The sequence below is a fragment of the Amblyomma mixtum genome, chromosome 10, assembly GCF_055824585.1.
Source record: "Amblyomma mixtum isolate Tamu chromosome 10, ASM5582458v1, whole genome shotgun sequence".
Lineage (NCBI taxonomy): Eukaryota > Metazoa > Arthropoda > Arachnida > Ixodida > Ixodidae > Amblyomma > Amblyomma mixtum.
Genome location: NC_143021.1, coordinates 164,921,208 through 164,942,573, shown reverse-complemented (window position 1 = coordinate 164,942,573; position 21,366 = coordinate 164,921,208). Strand labels below are relative to the sequence as shown.

General features: G+C 44.7%; 2 protein-coding genes across 2 annotated transcripts; both read right to left on the bottom strand.

Moving 5' to 3' along the window:
- Nucleotides 1-805: 805 nt before the first annotated feature.
- LOC149327620 (uncharacterized) lies at nucleotides 806-2,628 on the bottom strand. Its single transcript, XM_089562474.1, has one exon. The coding sequence runs from the start codon at nucleotides 2,602-2,604 to the stop codon at nucleotides 1,006-1,008; it is 1,599 nt and encodes a 532-aa protein (XP_089418600.1). The 5' UTR covers nucleotides 2,605-2,628; the 3' UTR covers nucleotides 806-1,005.
- A 5,995-nt stretch (nucleotides 2,629-8,623) lies between these two features.
- Nucleotides 8,624-10,442, bottom strand: LOC149327619 (uncharacterized). The gene has a single exon (XM_089562473.1). The coding sequence runs from the start codon at nucleotides 10,420-10,422 to the stop codon at nucleotides 8,824-8,826; it is 1,599 nt and encodes a 532-aa protein (XP_089418599.1). The 5' UTR covers nucleotides 10,423-10,442; the 3' UTR covers nucleotides 8,624-8,823.
- Nucleotides 10,443-21,366: the final 10,924 nt, after the last annotated feature.

Below are 21,366 nucleotides of genomic sequence, written 5' to 3'. Positions count from 1 at the left end.
AACAGAACCTTTCGCAGATTTGTAGAGACGCTTTTTTTTATTAGACAAGCGCTTGAGACAGGTGCTGTACCATGGAGCGTTATGGTTACAGACAAGGGCGCGAAGTGGGATGTATTTGTTTGTTAATTCAGCAATTTTGAAAGAAAACATATTCCAGTTAGACTGAACACTACGGCAGTCAAAGTCTTGTAGAAAGACGTCAAGGAAGACTGATAATTCAGTATTAATGGCTTCAAAATTATCTTTTCCATAATTTCGAAACGGTTTGATTTTTTTAACGGTTTTAGGTCGCAAGATATTCAAGTTGAATGAAAGGGCCGAGTGGTCGCTCAAGCCGGGTAAGTACGTGATGTCGGAAACAAGATCAGGTTGCGCTGTTAATACAAGCTCCGGTGTGTTTGCGACAGATTCCATAATTCTTGTAGGCTGCGTAACAAGTTGTGAAAACGAAAAAACAGAGCACATTTCTAAGAACTCATTGGCTAATGAAGAAAAAGGCTGTAAGGTTGGAGATCCAGTGTTCCATACTATATTTGGTAGGTTAAAATCGCCAAGCAGAAATAAAGGTAACGTGGGATAACGGCATGTAACGATGTTAATGATATCATGTACCTCATTTACGAAGTTAGATGAATGGTTTGGGGGGCGGTAACAAACACCAATGATTATCTTCTGGTGGTTTAGTTCAACGATGGCCCAAACCATTTCTAAGTCAGTAGATACATGAATACACTGGGATGCAAGATCTTTCGAAATGGCTAAGAGCACGCCGCCTCCCTGTCGCATTGTTCGATCACAACGATAGAGTGAAAAACGATGAGCGGTCTGAAAAAGTTCGTGATCTTGAACCTGTGAATGCAGCCACGTTTCTGTAAGCACTAAAATATCGGTATTGCAAGTATCTAAGACAGAAGTTAAGGAAGCGCGTTTATTCATGATGCTACGAATATTAGTAAAAAAAACTGATACGTGGGACGCGTCTTGTCCACTTCCCCTCGCGCTTTCCTAACTTGGGACGTGTTCACAATCAACATGCTCGCCGCTATCTCGTGGTTCGTACGCGGCATTTTCGCTGATGGTGTCTGTTGCCGGGTCACAGACGAACTGTTTTTTATTCATGACTAGTTTAGTGTATATTAACTGGAAAGTACATGGTTGGGGCTGGCTTTTAGCGTACTCAATGAGTTTTTTTCGGGCATGGCGTGTGGCGGGCGAAAAATCTTCGGAAATAGAGACATCATTTTCTTTTAGCTTTGCTCGCGCGGAAAGTACTTTGTCTTTTGTTTTCGTGCTGGCGAACTTGACAACAATTGGGCGACACTTATCGGGCGTGTAGCGACCTATGCGATGGGCGCGTTCTATTGCTGTGTCGGGTAGGCTGTTGATTGCTTCGGCTAGTGCTGCCCTTACGTTCGACTCTGACTGTTCCGATGATTCGCGAGAATCAGGGATTCCATGAAAAATTAAATTATTGCGTCGAGATCTATCCTCAAGTTCGTCAACACGCAGTTTTAAAGAGTCGAGCCGATTTGTCTGGACTTTTGCTGACACTTGAATTCCAGCAATGTAATCATCGAGACGGTCTAATACCTTTGTTTTTTCTTCAAGATTGTCTAACCTCGTCTGGATTGCCTCAATTTTGGTCTCGATGTTCTTTCGACCAACCTTAATTGCCTTAACGTCGCTAACCAACTCGGCCTGGCCCTTAGCGGATTCTACAGATCGTGCCTGGAGGTCCTTTAATAGCCGAAAAAGAACTTCCATCTGCTCCGAAGGATTGGCGGGCAAATGTTGCAGTTCAAGTAATGCTTCAGTATTACGCGTGGTGGGCCCCGGATTAGTCTCTACATCACCGGAGCGCAGTATGAGCATCGCCATTGAGAAACAGTCGCAGAAAATTTCACAAAGCACTTGTTGGCACGGAAGCAATAGCAAGAACGGGTCGTCACTTTTCTTAGCATAAAGCGAAACGTTTTTACACACCTGCGAAGGGTAAAGATGCGCTGCATGAGCCATGGTGTCCCAAATGCTGCTTCCGTTCCAACTAAACGCACTGTCGCTCAGAGAGCCGCTTAAATTGCCACTGCGATGTGACGTCAGAGTCGACGATGAAGGTACGTAGAAAGCCGGGCGCATTAACTGTAGTGGATCCAGGTGAAGATAGTTGAAGGGCTGCTGGTAGAATGCGTCATCGCTTGATTGTAGCAGCGGTGTGGAAATGTCATCCGCCGAGTATGCCGGGGGCGGACACAGCAGTACCAAGAACGCGAAGATCGTCTGCGAAGGGTAAAGATGCGCTGCATGAGCCATGGTGTTCCAAATGCTGCTTCCGTGCCAACTAAACGGACTGTCGCTCAGACAGCCGCTTAAATTGCCACTGCGATGTGACGTCAGAGTCGACGATGAAGGTACGTAGAAAGCCGGGCGCATTAACTGTAGTGGATCCAGGTGAAGATAGTTCAAGGGCTGCTGGTAGAATGCGTCATCGCTTGATTGTAGCAGCGGTGTGGAAATGTCATCCGCCGAGTATGCCGGGGGCGGACACAGCAGTACCAAGAACGCGAAGATCGTCTGCGAAGGGTAAAGATGCGCTGCATGAGCCATGGTGTTCCAAATGCTGCTTCCGTGCCAACTCTACGCTTAATGTGCTAATGTGAAGGTACGCTTAATGTGCTACCAACAAGACGCAGGGCGAGTTGAAAGCAAAGAGCTGTATCCATATATAATTTCTGTTGAGCGGAATTTAGGGTGAGAACAGAAGGTACGCTTAATGTGCTACCAACAAGACGCAGGGCGAGTTGAAAGCAAAGGGCTGTGTCCATATATAATTTCTGTTGAGGTGAATTTAGGATGACAATAGAAGGTACGCTTAATGTGCTACCAACAAGACGCAGGGCGAGTTGATAGCAAAGGGCTGTGTCCATATATAATTTCTGTTGAGGGGAATTTAGGGTGAACACAGAAGGTACGCTTAATGTGCTACCAACAAGACGCAGGGCGAGTTGAAAGCAAAGGGCTGTGTCCATATATAATTTCTGTTGAGGGGAATTTAGGGTGACAATAGAAGGTACGCTTAATGTGCTACCAACAAGACGCAGGGCGAGTTGAAAGCAAAGGGCTGTGTCCATATATAATTTCTGTTGAGCGGAATTTAGGGTGAACACAGAAGGTACGCTTAATGTGCTACCAACAAGACGCCGGGCGAGTTGAAAGCAAAGGGCTGTGTCCATATATAATTTCTGTTGAGCGGAATTTAGGGTGAACACAGAAGGTACGCTTAATGTGCTACCAACAAGACGCCGGGCGAGTTGAAAGCAAAGGGCTGTGTCCATATATAATTTCTGTTGAGCGGAATTTAGGGTGAGAACAGAAGGTACGCTTAATGTGCTACCAACAAGACGCAGGGCGAGTTGAAAGCAAAGAGCTGTATCCATATATAATTTCTGTTGAGCGGAATTTAGGGTGAGAACAGAAGGTACGCTTAATGTGCTACCAACAAGACGCAGGGCGAGTTGAAAGCAAAGGGCTGTGTCCATATATAATTTCTGTTGAGGGGAATTTAGGGTGACAATAGAAGGTACGCTTAATGTGCTACCAACAAGACGCAGGGCGAGTTGAAAGCAAAGGGCTGTGTCCATATATAATTTCTGTTGAGGGGAATTTAGGGTGAACACAGAAGGTACGCTTAATGTGCTACCAACAAGACGCAGGGCGAGTTGAAAGCAAAGGGCAGTGTCCATATATAATTTCTGTTGAGGGGAATTTAGGGTGACAACAGAAGGTACGCTTAATGTGCTGCCAACAAGACGCAGGGCGAGTTGAAAGCGAAGGGCTATGTCCATATATAATTTCTGTTGAGGGGAATTTAGGGTGACAACAGAAGGTACTTTTAATGTGCTACCAACAAGACGCAGGGCGAGGTGAAAGCAAAGAGCTGTGTCCATATATAATTTCTGTTGAGGGGAATTTAGGGTGACAACAGAAGGTACGCTTAATGTGCTGCCAACAAGACGCAGGGCGAGTTGAAAGCGAAGGGCTATGTCCATATATAATTTCTGTTGAGGGGAATTTATGGTGACAACTAAAGGTGCGCTTAATGTGCTACCAACAAGACGCAGGGCGAGTTGAAAGCGAAGGGCTATGTCCATATATAATTTCTGTTGAGGGGAATTTATGGTGACAACTAAAGGTGCGCTTAATGTGCTACCAACAAGACGCAGGGCGAGTTGAAAGCGAAGGGCTATGTCCATATATAATTTCTGTTGAGGGGAATTTATGGTGACAACTAAAGGTGCGCTTAATGTGCTACCAACAAGACGCAGGGCGAGTTGAAAGCAAAGGGCAGTGTCCATATATAATTTCTGTTGAGGGGAATTTAGGGTGACAACAGAAGGTACGCTTAATGTGCTGCCAACAAGACGCAGGGCGAGTTGAAAGCGAAGGGCTATGTCCATATATAATTTCTGTTGAGGGGAATTTATGGTGACAACTAAAGGTGCGCTTAATGTGCTACCAACAAGACGCAGGGCGAGTTGCAAGCAAAGGGCAGTGTCCATATATAATTTCTGTTGGGGGGAATTTAGGGTGACAACAGAAGGTGCGCTTAATGTGCTGCCAACAAGACGCAGGGCGAGTTGAAAGCGAAGGGCTATGTCCATATATAATTTCTGTTGAGGGGAATTTATGGTGACAACTAAAGGTGCGCTTAATGTGCTACCAACAAGACGCAGGGCGAGTTGAAAGCAAAGGGCAGTGTCCATATATAATTTCTGTTGAGGGGAATTTAGGGTGACAACAGAAGGTACTCTTAATGTGCTACCAACAAGACGCAGGGCGAGGTGAAAGCAAAGGGCTGTGTCCATATATAATTTCGGTTGAGGGGAATTTAGGGTGACAACAGAAGGTACGCTTAATGTGCTACCAAGAAGACGCAGGGCGAGTTGAAAGCGAAGGGCTATGTCCATATATAATTTCTGTTGAGGGGAATTTATGGTGACAACTAAAGGTGCGCTTAATGTGCTACCAACAAGACGCAGGGCGAGTTGAAAGCGAAGGGCTATGTCCATATATAATTTCTGTTGAGGGGAATTTATGGTGACAACTAAAGGTGCGCTTAATGTGCTACCAACAAGACGCAGGGCGAGTTGAAAGCAAAGGGCAGTGTCCATATATAATTTCTGTTGAGGGGAATTTAGGGTGACAACAGAAGGTACGCTTAATGTGCTGCCAACAAGACGCAGGGCGAGTTGAAAGCGAAGGGCTATGTCCATATATAATTTCTGTTGAGGGGAATTTAGGGTGACAACAGAAGGTACGCTTAACGTGCTACCAACAAGACTCAGGGCGAGTTGAAAGCAAAGGGCTGTGCCCATGCATAATTTCTGTTGAGGGGAATTTAGGGTGACAACAGAAGGTGCGCTTAATGTGCTACCAACAAGACGCAGGGCGAGTTGAAAGCAAAGGGCTGTGTCCATGTATAATTTCTGTTGAAGGGAATTTAGGGTGACAACAGAAGGTACGCTTAATGTGCTACCAACAAGACGCAGGGCGAGTTGAAAGCAAAGAGCTGTGTCCATATATAATTTCTGTTGAGGAGAATTTAGGGTGACAACAGAAGGTACGCTTAATGTGCTACCAACAAGACGCAGGGAGAGTTGAAAGCAAAGGGCTGTGTCCATATATAATTTCTGTTGAGGGGAATTTAGGGTGACAACAGAATTTTTTTATTTATTTCGTGTACCCTCAGGGCGAGAGGCATTATAGAGGGGAGTGGTTACAAAAATTTAAGAAAAAAATATGTACAGTGCAGCAAACTAATTAGTAATACAAAAATGATTGCTCCTAGTTATACATTATTAGCTGTTGGGTTGTTGGTGTGCTGGTTAATAGTATATAATACACAAAATACACAAAATACAGCGCAGCAATACAGTGAAAAACAAACAAACAACACGCTCGTACAAAAAACAACAAGAATATAGAATTAAAAGAAAAAGATGATGCTCCTACTTATACAAAGTTTTCTAATGCCGTTTTGAAGCTTTGGTTGTCAGTAATGGTAGCGGTAGATGCAGGAAGGTGATTCCACTCAGCAGCTGTGCGCGGAAGAAATGACTGAAACATGGCATTGGTTTTGCAAAATGGAATTCCGACTTTGTTATTGTGATCTAGCCTTGATGAAATGTATTGGGGACGGGAGATCAGTTCGTGGCAAAGTGAAGGATGATAAAATATCTTGTGAAAAAGTGAGAGTCTAAGGGCTTTACGGCGAGATGCTAAAGATGGCAGGCTGAGATTTAATTTCATTGCAGAGATGCTGGCAGTTCGGTTATAATTACATACAATAAAACGAGCAGAATTATTCTGCATCATTTCTAATGAGTGAATTAGGTTTTGTTGAAAGGGATCCCACAATGCTGCAGCATACTCTAGCTTTCAGCGGACCAGTGTCTTATATAGAAGTAGTTTTAGGGAAGAAGGTGCCTTAGAGAAATTACGTTTTAGATATCCCAGCATGCGATTAGCATTATTAATTACGTAAGAAGTGTGAATGGACCAAGTGAGGTTGCTAGTAATATGGATACCAAGATATTTGTAAGAAGAAACAGGATCTAGAGGGACATTATTAAGGTGATAGGAAGGTAGCTGGCCGGATGTTCTTGATACACGCAGAAATTTACATTTTTTGATGTCTAATTCCATTGACCATGATTGGCACCAAATACAGATAGCGTTAAGGTCTGATTGAAGAGAAGATATGTCATCGTCGCAAATTATTTCCCTGTAGATGACGCAATCATCTGCGAATAAATGAATGTTAGAGGCAACACAAGAGGGTAGATCATAAATGTAAATTAAAAAAAGTAGAGGACCAAGTACCGACCCTTGAGGTACTCCGGACTGTACTTTACTTGGCTGCGAGGTTGAGTCATTAGCAGAAACAAATTGCGAACGGTTAAAAAGAAAGCATTCGATCCAAGCAAGCAGTTTGGGATCAATGTTAAGTTGATGTAACTTAAACATTAGAAGGTTATGGCATACTTTATCAAATGCTTTCGAGAAATCTAAAAGTATACAGTAGGCAAGTGAACAGCGGTCAAGGATGAAGTTTAGCTGATGCGTGAATGATACTAGTTGTGTTTCACATGAATAAGTCTTGCGGAAGCCATGTTACGATGGTGAGAAAAATGAATTAGATTCGAGAAAGCTAGCTAGATTTGAGGCAAGGACATGTTCTAGAATTTTACATGGGATGCAAGTGAGCGAGATAGGCCGGTAGTTAAAAGGACAATGCTTGTCACCTGATTTATGGAGTGGGATCACATTCCCTACCTTCCATTCAGCCGGCAAAGAACTTTTTTCGAGCGACTGCTGGAATATCTTTGTTAGAAAAATGGAAGAATAACAGCTCGTGTTTCTCAAAAATTTCGCGTTGATTAAATCGTGCCCAGGAGCGGAAGATGGTTTTAGAGCTGAAATTATTGATTCGATGCCTTCTGCTTCAATGGTTATGGGAAACATTGCTAGATAAACATTGTTGTGCGTAGATTGGGGCGTAATATTGGTAGTTGAAGAAAAGTTGCGCAGGAAAACTTCGTTAAGTACAGACGCACATTCGTTAGCTGGAATAACATTGGAAGAGCTGTCAATCAAGGGTATCATGTCATCCGCTTTGGGGTTAATCACACGCCAGAATTTTTTTATGTCGGTTTTAAGCATTGATGGCAGGGTATTATGAAGAAAGTTATTATTTGCTTGTTTAAGCGTGGTTAAATACTCATGAGCTGCCAGTTTGTATTTAGTCCACCGTGTTATGCTAACAGAACCTTTCGCAGATTTGTAGAGACGCTTTTTTTTATTAGACAAGCGCTTGAGACAGGTGCTGTACCATGGAGCGTTATGGTTACAGACAAGGGCGCGAAGTGGGATGTATTTGTTTGTTAACTCAGCAATTTTGAAAGAAAACATATTCCAGTTAGACTGAACACTACGGCAGTCAAAGTCTTGTAGAAAGACGTCAAGGAAGACTGATAATTCAGTATTAATGGCTTCAAAATTATCGTTTGCATAATTTCGAAACGGTTTGAATTTTTTAACGGTTTTTGGTCGCAAGATATTCAAGTTGAATGAAAGGGCCGAGTGGTCGCTCAAGCCGGGTAAGTACGTGATGTCGGAAACAAGATCAGGTTGCGCTGTTAATACAAGCTCCGGTGTGTTTGCGACAGATTCCATAATTCTTGTAGGCTGCGTAACAAGTTGTGAAAACGAAAAAACAGAGCACATTTCTAAGAACTCATTGGCTAATGAAGAAAAAGGCTGTAAGGTTGGAGATCCAGTGTTCCATACTATATTTGGTAGGTTAAAATCGCCAAGCAGAAATAAAGGTAACGTGGGATAACGGCATGTAACGATGTTAATGATATCATGTACCTCATTTACGAAGTTAGATGAATGGTTTGGGGGGCGGTAACAAACACCAATGATTATCTTCTGGTGGTTTAGTTCAACGATGGCCCAAACCATTTCTAAGTCAGTAGATACATGAATACACTGGGATGCAAGATCTTTCGAAATGGCTAAGAGCACGCCGCCTCCCTGTCGCATTGTTCGATCACAACGATAGAGTGAAAAACGATGAGCGGTCTGAAAAAGTTCGTGATCTTGAACCTGTGAATGCAGCCACGTTTCTGTAAGCACTAAAATATCGGTATTGCAAGTATCTAAGACAGAAGTTAAGGAAGCGCGTTTATTCATGATGCTACGAATATTAGTAAAAAAAACTGATACGTGGGACGCGTCTTGTCCACTTCCCCTCGCGCTTTCCTAACTTGGGACGTGTTCACAATCAACATGCTCGCCGCTATCTCGTGGTTCGTACGCGGCATTTTCGCTGATGGTGTCTGTTGCCGGGTCACAGACGAACTGTTTTTTATTCATGACTAGTTTAGTGTATATTAACTGGAAAGTACATGGTTGGGGCTGGCTTTTAGCGTACTCAATGAGTTTTTTTCGGGCATGGCGTGTGGCGGGCGAAAAATCTTCGGAAATAGAGACATCATTTTCTTTTAGCTTTGCTCGCGCGGAAAGTACTTTGTCTTTTGTTTTCGTGCTGGCGAACTTGACAACAATTGGGCGACACTTATCGGGCGTGTAGCGACCTATGCGATGGGCGCGTTCTATTGCTGTGTCGGGTAGGCTGTTGATTGCTTCGGCTAGTGCTGCCCTTACGTTCGACTCTGACTGTTCCGATGATTCGCGAGAATCAGGGATTCCATGAAAAATTAAATTATTGCGTCGAGATCTATCCTCAAGTTCGTCAACACGCAGTTTTAAAGAGTCGAGCCGATTTGTCTGGACTTTTGCTGACACTTGAATTCCAGCAATGTAATCATCGAGACGGTCTAATACCTTTGTTTTTTCTTCAAGATTGTCTAACCTCGTCTGGATTGCCTCAATTTTGGTCTCGATGTTCTTTCGACCAACCTTAATTGCCTTAACGTCGCTAACCAACTCGGCCTGGCCCTTAGCGGATTCTACAGATCGTGCCTGGAGGTCCTTTAATAGCCGAAAAAGAACTTCCATCTGCTCCGAAGGATTGGCGGGCAAATGTTGCAGTTCAAGTAATGCTTCAGTATTACGCGTGGTGGGCCCCGGATTAGTCTCTACATCACCGGAGCGCAGTATGAGCATCGCCATTGAGAAACAGTCGCAGACAATTTCACAAAGCACTTGTTGGCACGGAAGCAATAGCAAGAACGGGTCGTCACTTTTCTTAGCATAAAGCGAAACGTTTTTACACACCTGCGAAGGGTAAAGATGCGCTGCATGAGCCATGGTGTCCCAAATGCTGCTTCCGTTCCAACTAAACGCACTGTCGCTCAGAGAGCCGCTTAAATTGCCACTGCGATGTGACGTCAGAGTCGACGATGAAGGTACGTAGAAAGCCGGGCGCATTAACTGTAGTGGATCCAGGTGAAGATAGTTGAAGGGCTGCTGGTAGAATGCGTCATCGCTTGATTGTAGCAGCGGTGTGGAAATGTCATCCGCCGAGTATGCCGGGGGCGGACACAGCAGTACCAAGAACGCGAAGATCGTCTGCGAAGGGTAAAGATGCGCTGCATGAGCCATGGTGTTCCAAATGCTGCTTCCGTGCCAACTAAACGGACTGTCGCTCAGACAGCCGCTTAAATTGCCACTGCGATGTGACGTCAGAGTCGACGATGAAGGTACGTAGAAAGCCGGGCGCATTAACTGTAGTGGATCCAGGTGAAGATAGTTCAAGGGCTGCTGGTAGAATGCGTCATCGCTTGATTGTAGCAGCGGTGTGGAAATGTCATCCGCCGAGTATGCCGGGGGCGGACACAGCAGTACCAAGAACGCGAAGATCGTCTGCGAAGGGTAAAGATGCGCTGCATGAGCCATGGTGTTCCAAATGCTGCTTCCGTGCCAACTCTACGCTTAATGTGCTAATGTGAAGGTACGCTTAATGTGCTACCAACAAGACGCAGGGCGAGTTGAAAGCAAAGAGCTGTATCCATATATAATTTCTGTTGAGCGGAATTTAGGGTGAGAACAGAAGGTACGCTTAATGTGCTACCAACAAGACGCAGGGCGAGTTGAAAGCAAAGGGCTGTGTCCATATATAATTTCTGTTGAGGGGAATTTAGGGTGACAATAGAAGGTACGCTTAATGTGCTACCAACAAGACGCAGGGCGAGTTGATAGCAAAGGGCTGTGTCCATATATAATTTCTGTTGAGGGGAATTTAGGGTGAACACAGAAGGTACGCTTAATGTGCTACCAACAAGACGCAGGGCGAGTTGAAAGCAAAGGGCTGTGTCCATATATAATTTCTGTTGAGGGGAATTTAGGGTGACAATAGAAGGTACGCTTAATGTGCTACCAACAAGACGCAGGGCGAGTTGAAAGCAAAGGGCTGTGTCCATATATAATTTCTGTTGAGCGGAATTTAGGGTGAACACAGAAGGTACGCTTAATGTGCTACCAACAAGACGCCGGGCGAGTTGAAAGCAAAGGGCTGTGTCCATATATAATTTCTGTTGAGCGGAATTTAGGGTGAACACAGAAGGTACGCTTAATGTGCTACCAACAAGACGCCGGGCGAGTTGAAAGCAAAGGGCTGTGTCCATATATAATTTCTGTTGAGCGGAATTTAGGGTGAGAACAGAAGGTACGCTTAATGTGCTACCAACAAGACGCAGGGCGAGTTGAAAGCAAAGAGCTGTATCCATATATAATTTCTGTTGAGCGGAATTTAGGGTGAGAACAGAAGGTACGCTTAATGTGCTACCAACAAGACGCAGGGCGAGTTGAAAGCAAAGGGCTGTGTCCATATATAATTTCTGTTGAGCGGAATTTAGGGTGAGAACAGAAGGTACGCTTAATGTGCTACCAACAAGACGCAGGGCGAGTTGAAAGCAAAGGGCTGTGTCCATATATAATTTCTGTTCAGGGGAATTTAGGGTGACAATAGAAGGTACGCTTAATGTGCTACCAACAAGACGCAGGGCGAGTTGAAAGCAAAGGGCTGTGTCCATATATAATTTCTGTTGAGGGGAATTTAGGGTGAACACAGAAGGTACGCTTAATGTGCTACCAACAAGACGCAGGGCGAGTTGAAAGCAAAGGGCAGTGTCCATATATAATTTCTGTTGAGGGGAATTTAGGGTGACAACAGAAGGTACGCTTAATGTGCTGCCAACAAGACGCAGGGCGAGTTGAAAGCGAAGGGCTATGTCCATATATAATTTCTGTTGAGGGGAATTTAGGGTGACAACAGAAGGTACTCTTAATGTGCTACCAACAAGACGCAGGGCGAGGTGAAAGCAAAGAGCTGTGTCCATATATAATTTCTGTTGAGGGGAATTTAGGGTGACAACAGAAGGTACGCTTAATGTGCTGCCAACAAGACGCAGGGCGAGTTGAAAGCGAAGGGCTATGTCCATATATAATTTCTGTTGAGGGGAATTTATGGTGACAACTAAAGGTGCGCTTAATGTGCTACCAACAAGACGCAGGGCGAGTTGAAAGCGAAGGGCTATGTCCATATATAATTTCTGTTGAGGGGAATTTATGGTGACAACTAAAGGTGCGCTTAATGTGCTACCAACAAGACGCAGGGCGAGTTGAAAGCGAAGGGCTATGTCCATATATAATTTCTGTTGAGGGGAATTTATGGTGACAACTAAAGGTGCGCTTAATGTGCTACCAACAAGACGCAGGGCGAGTTGAAAGCAAAGGGCAGTGTCCATATATAATTTCTGTTGAGGGGAATTTAGGGTGACAACAGAAGGTACGCTTAATGTGCTGCCAACAAGACGCAGGGCGAGTTGAAAGCGAAGGGCTATGTCCATATATAATTTCTGTTGAGGGGAATTTATGGTGACAACTAAAGGTGCGCTTAATGTGCTACCAACAAGACGCAGGGCGAGTTGAAAGCAAAGGGCAGTGTCCATATATAATTTCTGTTGGGGGGAATTTAGGGTGACAACAGAAGGTGCGCTTAATGTGCTGCCAACAAGACGCAGGGCGAGTTGAAAGCGAAGGGCTATGTCCATATATAATTTCTGTTGAGGGGAATTTATGGTGACAACTAAAGGTGCGCTTAATGTGCTACCAACAAGACGCAGGGCGAGTTGAAAGCAAAGGGCAGTGTCCATATATAATTTCTGTTGAGGGGAATTTAGGGTGACAACAGAAGGTACTCTTAATGTGCTACCAACAAGACGCAGGGCGAGGTGAAAGCAAAGGGCTGTGTCCATATATAATTTCGGTTGAGGGGAATTTAGGGTGACAACAGAAGGTACGCTTAATGTGCTACCAACAAGACGCAGGGCGAGTTGAAAGCGAAGGGCTATGTCCATATATAATTTCTGTTGAGGGGAATTTATGGTGACAACTAAAGGTGCGCTTAATGTGCTACCAACAAGACGCAGGGCGAGTTGAAAGCGAAGGGCTATGTCCATATATAATTTCTGTTGAGGGGAATTTATGGTGACAACTAAAGGTGCGCTTAATGTGCTACCAACAAGACGCAGGGCGAGTTGAAAGCAAAGGGCAGTGTCCATATATAATTTCTGTTGAGGGGAATTTAGGGTGACAACAGAAGGTACGCTTAATGTGCTGCCAACAAGACGCAGGGCGAGTTGAAAGCGAAGGGCTATGTCCATATATAATTTCTGTTGAGGGGAATTTAGGGTGACAACAGAAGGTACTCTTAATGTGCTACCAACAAGACGCAGGGCGAGGTGAAAGCAAAGAGCTGTGTCCATATATAATTTCTGTTGAGGGGAATTTAGGGTGACAACAGAAGGTACGCTTAATGTGCTGCCAACAAGACGCAGGGCGAGTTGAAAGCGAAGGGCTATGTCCATATATAATTTCTGTTGAGGGGAATTTATGGTGACAACTAAAGGTGCGCTTAATGTGCTACCAACAAGACGCAGGGCGAGTTGAAAGCGAAGGGCTATGTCCATATATAATTTCTGTTGAGGGGAATTTATGGTGACAACTAAAGGTGCGCTTAATGTGCTACCAACAAGACGCAGGGCGAGTTGAAAGCGAAGGGCTATGTCCATATATAATTTCTGTTGAGGGGAATTTATGGTGACAACTAAAGGTGCGCTTAATGTGCTACCAACAAGACGCAGGGCGAGTTGAAAGCAAAGGGCAGTGTCCATATATAATTTCTGTTGAGGGGAATTTAGGGTGACAACAGAAGGTACGCTTAATGTGCTGCCAACAAGACGCAGGGCGAGTTGAAAGCGAAGGGCTATGTCCATATATAATTTCTGTTGAGGGGAATTTAGGGTGACAACAGAAGGTACTCTTAATGTGCTACCAACAAGACGCAGGGCGAGATGAAAGCAAAGAGCTGTGTCCATATATAATTTCTGTTGAGGGGAATTTAGGGTGACAACAGAAGGTACGCTTAATGTGCTACCAACAAGACGCAGGGCGAGTTGAAAGCGAAGGGCTATGTCCATATATAATTTCTGTTGAGGGGAATTTATGGTGACAACTAAAGGTGCGCTTAATGTGCTACCAACAAGACGCAGGGCGAGTTGAAAGCAAAGGGCGGTGTCCATATGTAATTTCTGTTGAGGGGAATTTAGGGTGACAACAGAAGGTACGCTTAATGTGCTGCCAACAAGACGCAGGGCGAGTTGAAAGCGAAGGGCTATGTCCATATATAATTTCTGTTGAGGGGAATTTAGGGTGACAACAGAAGGTACTCTTAATGTGCTACCAACAAGACGCAGGGCGAGGTGAAAGCAAAGAGCTGTGTCCATATATAATTTCTGTTGAGGGGAATTTATGGTGACAACAGAAGGTACGCTTAATGTGCTACCAACAAGGCGCAGGGCGAGTTGAAAGCAAAGGGCTGTGTCCATATATAATTTCTGTTCAGGGGAATTTAGGGTGACAACAGAAGGTACGCTTAATGTGCTGCCAACAAGACGCAGGGCGAGTTGAAAGCGAAGGGCTATGTCCATATATAATTTCTGTTGAGGGGAATTTATGGTGACAACTAAAGGTGCGCTTAATGTGCTACCAACAAGACGCAGGGCGAGGTGAAAGCAAAGAGCTGTGTCCATATATAATTTCTGTTGAGGGGAATTTAGGGTGACAACAGAAGGTACGCATAATGTGCTACCAACAAGACGCAGGGCGAGTTGAAAGTAAAGGGCTATGTCCATATATAATTTCTGTTGAGGGGAATTTAGGGTGACAACAGAAGGTACTCTTAATGTGCTACCAACAAGACGCAGGGCGAGGTGAAAGCAAAGAGCTGTGTCCATATATAATTTCTGTTGAGGGGAATTTAGGGTGACAACAGAAGGTACGCTTAATGTGCTACCAACAAGGCGCAGGGCGAGTTGAAAGCAAAGGGCTGTGTCCATATATAATTTCTGTTGAGGGGAATTTAGGGTGACAACAGAAGGTACTCTTAATGTGCTACCAACAAGACGCAGGGCGAGGTGAAAGCAAGTAGCTGTGTCCATATATAATTTCTGTTGAGGGGAATTTAGGGTGACAACAGAAGGTACGCTTAATGTGCTGCCAACAAGACGCAGGGCGAGTTCAAAGCGAAGGGCTATGTCCATATATAATTTCTGTTGAGGGGAATTTATGGTGACAACTAAAGGTGCGCTTAATGTGCTACCAACAAGACGCAGGGCGAGGTGAAAGCAAAGAGCTGTGTCCATATATAATTTCTGTTGAGGGGAATTTAGGGTGAGAACAGAAGGTACGCTTAATGTGCTGCCAACAAGACGCAGGGCGAGTTGAAAGCGAAGGGCTATGTCCATATATAATTTCTGTTGAGCGGAATTTAGGGTGACAACAGAAGGTACTCTTAATGTGTTACCAACAAGACGCAGGGCGAGGTGAAAGCAAAGAGCTGTGTCCATATATAATTTCTGTTGAGGGGAATTTAGGGTGACAACAGAAGGTACGCTTAATGTGCTACCAACAAGGCGCAGGGCGAGTTGAAAGCGAAGGGCTATGTCCATATATAATTTCTGTTGAGGGGAATTTATGGTGACAACTAAAGGTACTCTTAATGTGCTACCAACAAGACGCAGGTCGAGGTGAAAGCAAAGAGCTATGTCCATATATAATTTCTGTTGAGGGGAATTTAGGGTGACAACAGAAGGTACGCTTAATGTGCTACCAACAAGGCGCAGGGCGAGTTGAAATCAAAGGGCTGTGTCCATATATAATTTCTGTTGAGGGGAATTTAGGGTGACAACAGAAGGTACGCTTAATGTGCTACCAACAAGGCGCAGGGCGAGTTGAAAGCGAAGGGCTATGTCCATATATAAATTCTGTTGAGGGGAATTTATGGTGACAACTAAAGGTGCGCTTAATGTGCTACCAACAAGACGCAGGGCGAGGTGAAAGCAAAGAGCTGTGTCCATATATAATTTCTGTTGAGGGGAATTTAGGGTGACAACAGAAGGTACGCTTAATGTGCTGCCAACAAGACGCAGGGCGAGTTGAAAGCGAAGGGCTATGTCCATATATAATTTCTGTTGAGGGGAATTTAGGGTGACAACAGAAGGTACTCTCAATGTGCTACCAACAAGACGTAGGGCGAGTTGAATGCAAAGGGCTGTGTCCATATATAATTTCTGTTGGGGGGAATTTAGGGTGACAACAGAAGGTACTCTTAATGTGCTACCAACAAGACGTAGGGCGAGTTGAATGCAAAGGGCTATGTCCATATATAATTTCTGTTGGGGGGAATTTAGGGTGACAACAGAAGGTACGCTTAATGTGCTGCCAACAAGACGCAGGGCGAGTTGAATGCAAAGGGCTATGTCCATATATAATTTCTGTTGAGGGGAATTTAGGGTGACAACAGAAGGTACGCTTAATGTGCTGCCAACAAGACGCAGGGCGAGTTGAATGCAAAGGGCTGTGTCCATATATAATTTCTGTTGAGGGGAATTTAGGGTGACAACAGAAGATACTCTCAATGTGCTACCAACAAGACGTAGGGCGAGTTGAATGCAAAGGGCTATGTCCATATATAATTTCTGTTGGGGGGAATTTATGGTGACAACTAAAGGTGCGCTTAATGTGCTACCAACAAGACGCAGGGCGAGGTGAAAGCAAAGAGCTGTGTCCATATATAATTTCTGTTGAGGGGAATTTAGGGTGACAACAGAAGGTACGCTTAATGTGCTGCCAACAAGACGCAGGGCGAGTTGAAAGCGAAGGGCTATGTCCATATATAATTTCTGTTGGGGGGAATTTAGGGTGACAACAGAAGGTACGCTTAATGTGCTGCCAACAAGACGCAGGGCGAGTTGAATGCAAAGGGCTATGTCCATATATAATTTCTGTTGAGGGGAATTTAGGGTGACAACAGAAGGTACGCTTAATGTGCTGCCAACAAGACGCAGGGCGAGTTGAATGCAAAGGGCTGTGTCCATATATAATTTCTGTTGAGGGGAATTTAGGGTGACAACAGAAGGTACTCTCAATGTGCTACCAACAAGACGTAGGGCGAGTTGAATGCAAAGGGCTATGTCCATATATAATTTCTGTTGGGGGGAATTTAGGGTGACAACAGAAGGTACTCTTAATGTGCTACCAACAAGACGCAGGGCGAGTTGAAAGCAAAGAGCTGTGTCCATATATAATTTCTGTTGAGGGGAATTTAGGGTGACAACAGAAGGTACGCTTAATGTGCTACCAACAAGGCGCAGGGCGAGGTGAAAGCAGAGGGCTGTGTCCATATATAATTTCTGTTGAGGGGAATTTAGGGTGACAACAGAAGGTACGCTTAATGTGCTGCCAACGAGACGCAGGGCGAGTTGAAAGCAAAGGGCTGTGTCCATATATAATTTCTGTTGAGGGGAATTTATGGTGACGACTAAAGGTGCGCTTAATGTGCTACCAACAAGACGCAGGGCGAGTTGAAAGCAAAGGGCAGTGTCCATATATAATTTCTGTTGAGGGGAATTTAGGGTGACAACAGAAGGTGCGCTTAATGTGCTACCAACAAGACGCAGGGCGAGTTGAAAGCGAAGGGCTATGTCCATATATAATTTCTGTTGAGGGGAATTTAGGGTGACAACAGAAGGTACGCTTAATGTGCTACCAACAAGACGCAGGGCGAGTTGAAAGCGAAGGGCTATGTCCATATATAATTTCTACTTAAGAAAAACCAGCCAAAAAGACAGGGACAAAGGAGAGACGAGGCACACACAACGACTGGACTATCAACTGTGCTTTATTGAAAAAACAGCCAGTCTCCAAGAAAACCCAACAGAGCATGCGCAAATCAACGGCACCGCAAAACCAGCCCAAAAAATCAAGAAATGCGATCTCCTAAGATAGTCAAACTGCGGTGTCAACGGGACAAGTAACCTAATTCTTTCTGCATCAACGTGATAGAAGCCGTGCTAACACAGTTATCTCCATGATTGCTAATGTGAAATGCTTCGAGGATTTCCCGCTCAACCTTATCCTTGCCTCTACCGAGAAAGGTAACATTGGAAAACAACGGGTAGCACCCGCAATCGCGGCAATGGCGAGGCAAGTTTGCTCCGTCAGCCGGAGTCAGAGAGTTATGGTGCTCTCGTAGCCTTTCATTTATACACCGGCCAGTTTGACCGATGTAAACTTTTTCGCATGTCAGCGGTATCTTATAAACCACCCGTGTCGCACAAGGAACATAGCAGTTTTGATGCCGCGTCGAACAAACAGGTGGTCTAGTTCTGCCACGCGCGACACGTGAACAAAGGCTTGAAAGTTTGCAAGGAGCAGAAAAGACAACATTGACACCTTGTCTTGCAGCAACTTTTTTGATATTGTGGGAAGCCCCATGCACATAAGGCATCACCTCAAATTTTCTTCTTTCAGCCCTAGTAGGGTCAGCCACCTTTTCGTCACGGCTCTTAATTCTTTGCAGCAACGACTCTGCCACAGCATTCAAAAGCGGTTTTGGGAAACCGGCCTCTTGCAAACGCTTAACCTGGTTGTCGAAACTTGACTTCATGCTATGGTGGCAACTCTTCTGCAGAGCATTGCGAAAACAGCTCATGGCAATCCCTCTCTTGACGACTTTTGAGTGTGCAGACGAGTACGGTAATAAAGCCTTCTTACTCCTAGGTAAAAAACACCAGCCTTTTTGGCTGGTTTTTCTTAAGTATAATGTACCAACTAACCCAGATTTCAACTCTTCAATATAATTTCTGTTGAGGGGAATTTATGGTGACAACTAAAGGTGCGCTTAATGTGCTACCAACAAGACGCAGGGCGAGTTGAAAGCGAAGGGCTATGTCCATATATAATTTCTGTTGAGGGGAATTTATGGTGACAACTAAAGGTGCGCTTAATGTGCTACCAACAAGACGCAGGGCGAGTTGAAAGCAAAGGGCAGTGTCCATATATAATTTCTGTTGAGGGCAATTTAGGGTGACAACAGAAGGTACGCTTAATGTGCTGCCAACAAGACGCAGGGCGAGTTGAAAGCGAAGGGCTATGTCCATATATAATTTCTGTTGAGGGGAATTTAGGGTGACAACAGAAGGTACTCTTAATGTGTTACCAACAAGACGCAGGGCGAGGTGAAAGCAAAGAGCTGTGTCCATATATAATTTCTGTTGAGGGGAATTTAGGGCGACAACAGAAGGTACGCATAATGTGCTACCAACAAGACGCAGGGCGAGTTGAAAGCAAAGGGCTGTGTCCATATATAATTTCTGTTGAGGGGAATTTAGGGTGACAACAGAAGGTACGCTTAATGTGCTACCAACAAGACGCAGGGCGAGTTGAAAGCGAAGAGCTGTGTCCATATATAATTTCTGTTGAGGGGAATTTATGGTGACAACTAAAGGTGCGCTTAATGTGCTCCCAACAAGACGCAGGGCGAGGTGAAAGCAAAGAGCTGTGTCCATATATAATTTCTGTTGAGGGGAATTTAGGGTGACAACAGAAGGTACGCTTAATGTGCTGCCAACAAGACGCAGGGCGAGTTGACAGCGAAGGGATATGTCCATATATAATTTCTGTTGAGGGGAATTTAGGGTGACAACAGAAGGTACTCTTAATGTGCTACCAACAAGACGCAGGGCGAGGTGAAAGCAAAGAGCTGTGTCCATATATAATTTCTGTTGAGGGGAATTTAGGGTGACAACAGAAGGTACGCTTAATGTGCTACCAACAAGGCGCAGGGCGAGTTGAAAGCGAAGGGCTATGTCCATATATAATTTCTGTTGAGGGGAATTTATGGTGACAACTAAAGGTGCGCTTAATGTGCTACCAACAAGACGCAGGGCGAGGTGAAAGCAAAGAGCTGTGTCCATATATAATTTCTGTTGAGGGGAATTTAGGGTGACAACAGAAGGTACTCTTAATGTGCTACCAACAAGACGCAGGGCGAGGTGAAAGCAAAGAGCTGTGTCCATATATAATTTATGTTGAGGGGAATTTAGGGTGACAACCGAAGGTACGCATAATGTGCTACCAACAAGACGCAGGGCGAGTTGAAAGCAAAGGGCTGTGTCCATATATAATTTCCGTTGAGGGGAATTTAGGGTGACAACAGAAGGTCCGCTTAATGTGCTACCAACAAGACGCAGGGCGAGTTGAAAGCAAAGGGCTGTGTCCATATATAATTTATGTTGAGGGGAATTTAGGGTGACAACAGAAGGTACGCATAATGTGCTACCAACAAGACGCAGGGCGAGTTGAAAGCAAAGGGCTGTGTCCATATATAATTTCTGTTGAGGGGAATTTAGGGTGACAACAGAAGGTACGCTTAATGTGCTACCAACAAGAAGCAGGGCGAGTTGAAAGCGAAGAGCTGTGTCCATATATAATTTCTGTTGAGGGGAATTTAGGGTGACAACAGAAGGTACGCTTAATGTGCTACCAACAAGGCGCAGGGCGAGTTGAAAGCAAAGGGCTGTGTCCATATATAATTTCTGTTGAGGGGAATTTAGGGTGACAACAGAAGGTACGCTTAATGTACTACCAACAAGACGCAGGGCGAGTTGAAAGCAAAGGGCTGTGTCCATATATAATTTCTGTTGAGGGGAATTTAGGGTGACAACAGAAGGTACGCTTAATGTACTACCAACAAGACGCAGGGCGAGTTGAAAGCAAAGGGCTGTGTCCATATATAATTTCTGTTGAGGGGAATTTAGGGTGACAACAGAAGGTCCGCTTAATGTGCTACCAACAAGACGCAGGGCAAGTTGAAAGCAAACGGCTGTGTCCATATATAATTTATGTTGAGGGGAATTTAGGGTGACAACAGAAGGTACGCATAATGTGCTACCAACAAGACGCAGGGCGAGTTGAAAGCAAAGGGCTGTGTCCATATATAATTTCTGTTGAGGGGAATTTAGGGTGACAACAGAAGGTACGCTTAATGTGCTACCAACAAGACGCAGGGCGAGTTGAAAGCGAAGAGCTGTGTCCATATATAATTTCTGTTGAGGGGAATTTGGGTGACAACAGAAGGTACGCTTAATGTGCTACCAACAAGACGAAGGGCGAGTTGAAAGCAAAGGGCTGTGTCCATATATAATTTCTGTTGAGGGGAATTCAGGGTGACAACAGAAGGTCCGCTTAATGTGCTACCAACAAGACGCAGGGCGAGTTGAAAGCAAAGGGCTGTGTCCATATATAATTTATGTTGAGGGGAATTTAGGGTGACAACAGAAGGTACGCATAATGTGCTGCCAACAAGACGCAGGGCGAGTTGAAAGCAAAGGGCTGTGTCCATATATAATTTCTGTTGAGGGGAATTTAGGGTGACAACAGAAGGTACGCTTAATGTGCTACCAACAAGACGCAGGGCGAGTTGAAAGCGAAGAGCTG

Bases quoted from the DNA above. Each gene is read 5' to 3' on its own strand.
- LOC149327620 (XM_089562474.1), bottom strand. From the start codon at position 2,604: ATGGCTCATGCAGCGCATCTTTACCCTTCGCAGACGATCTTCGCGTTC.
- LOC149327619 (XM_089562473.1), bottom strand. From the start codon at position 10,422: ATGGCTCATGCAGCGCATCTTTACCCTTCGCAGACGATCTTCGCGTTC.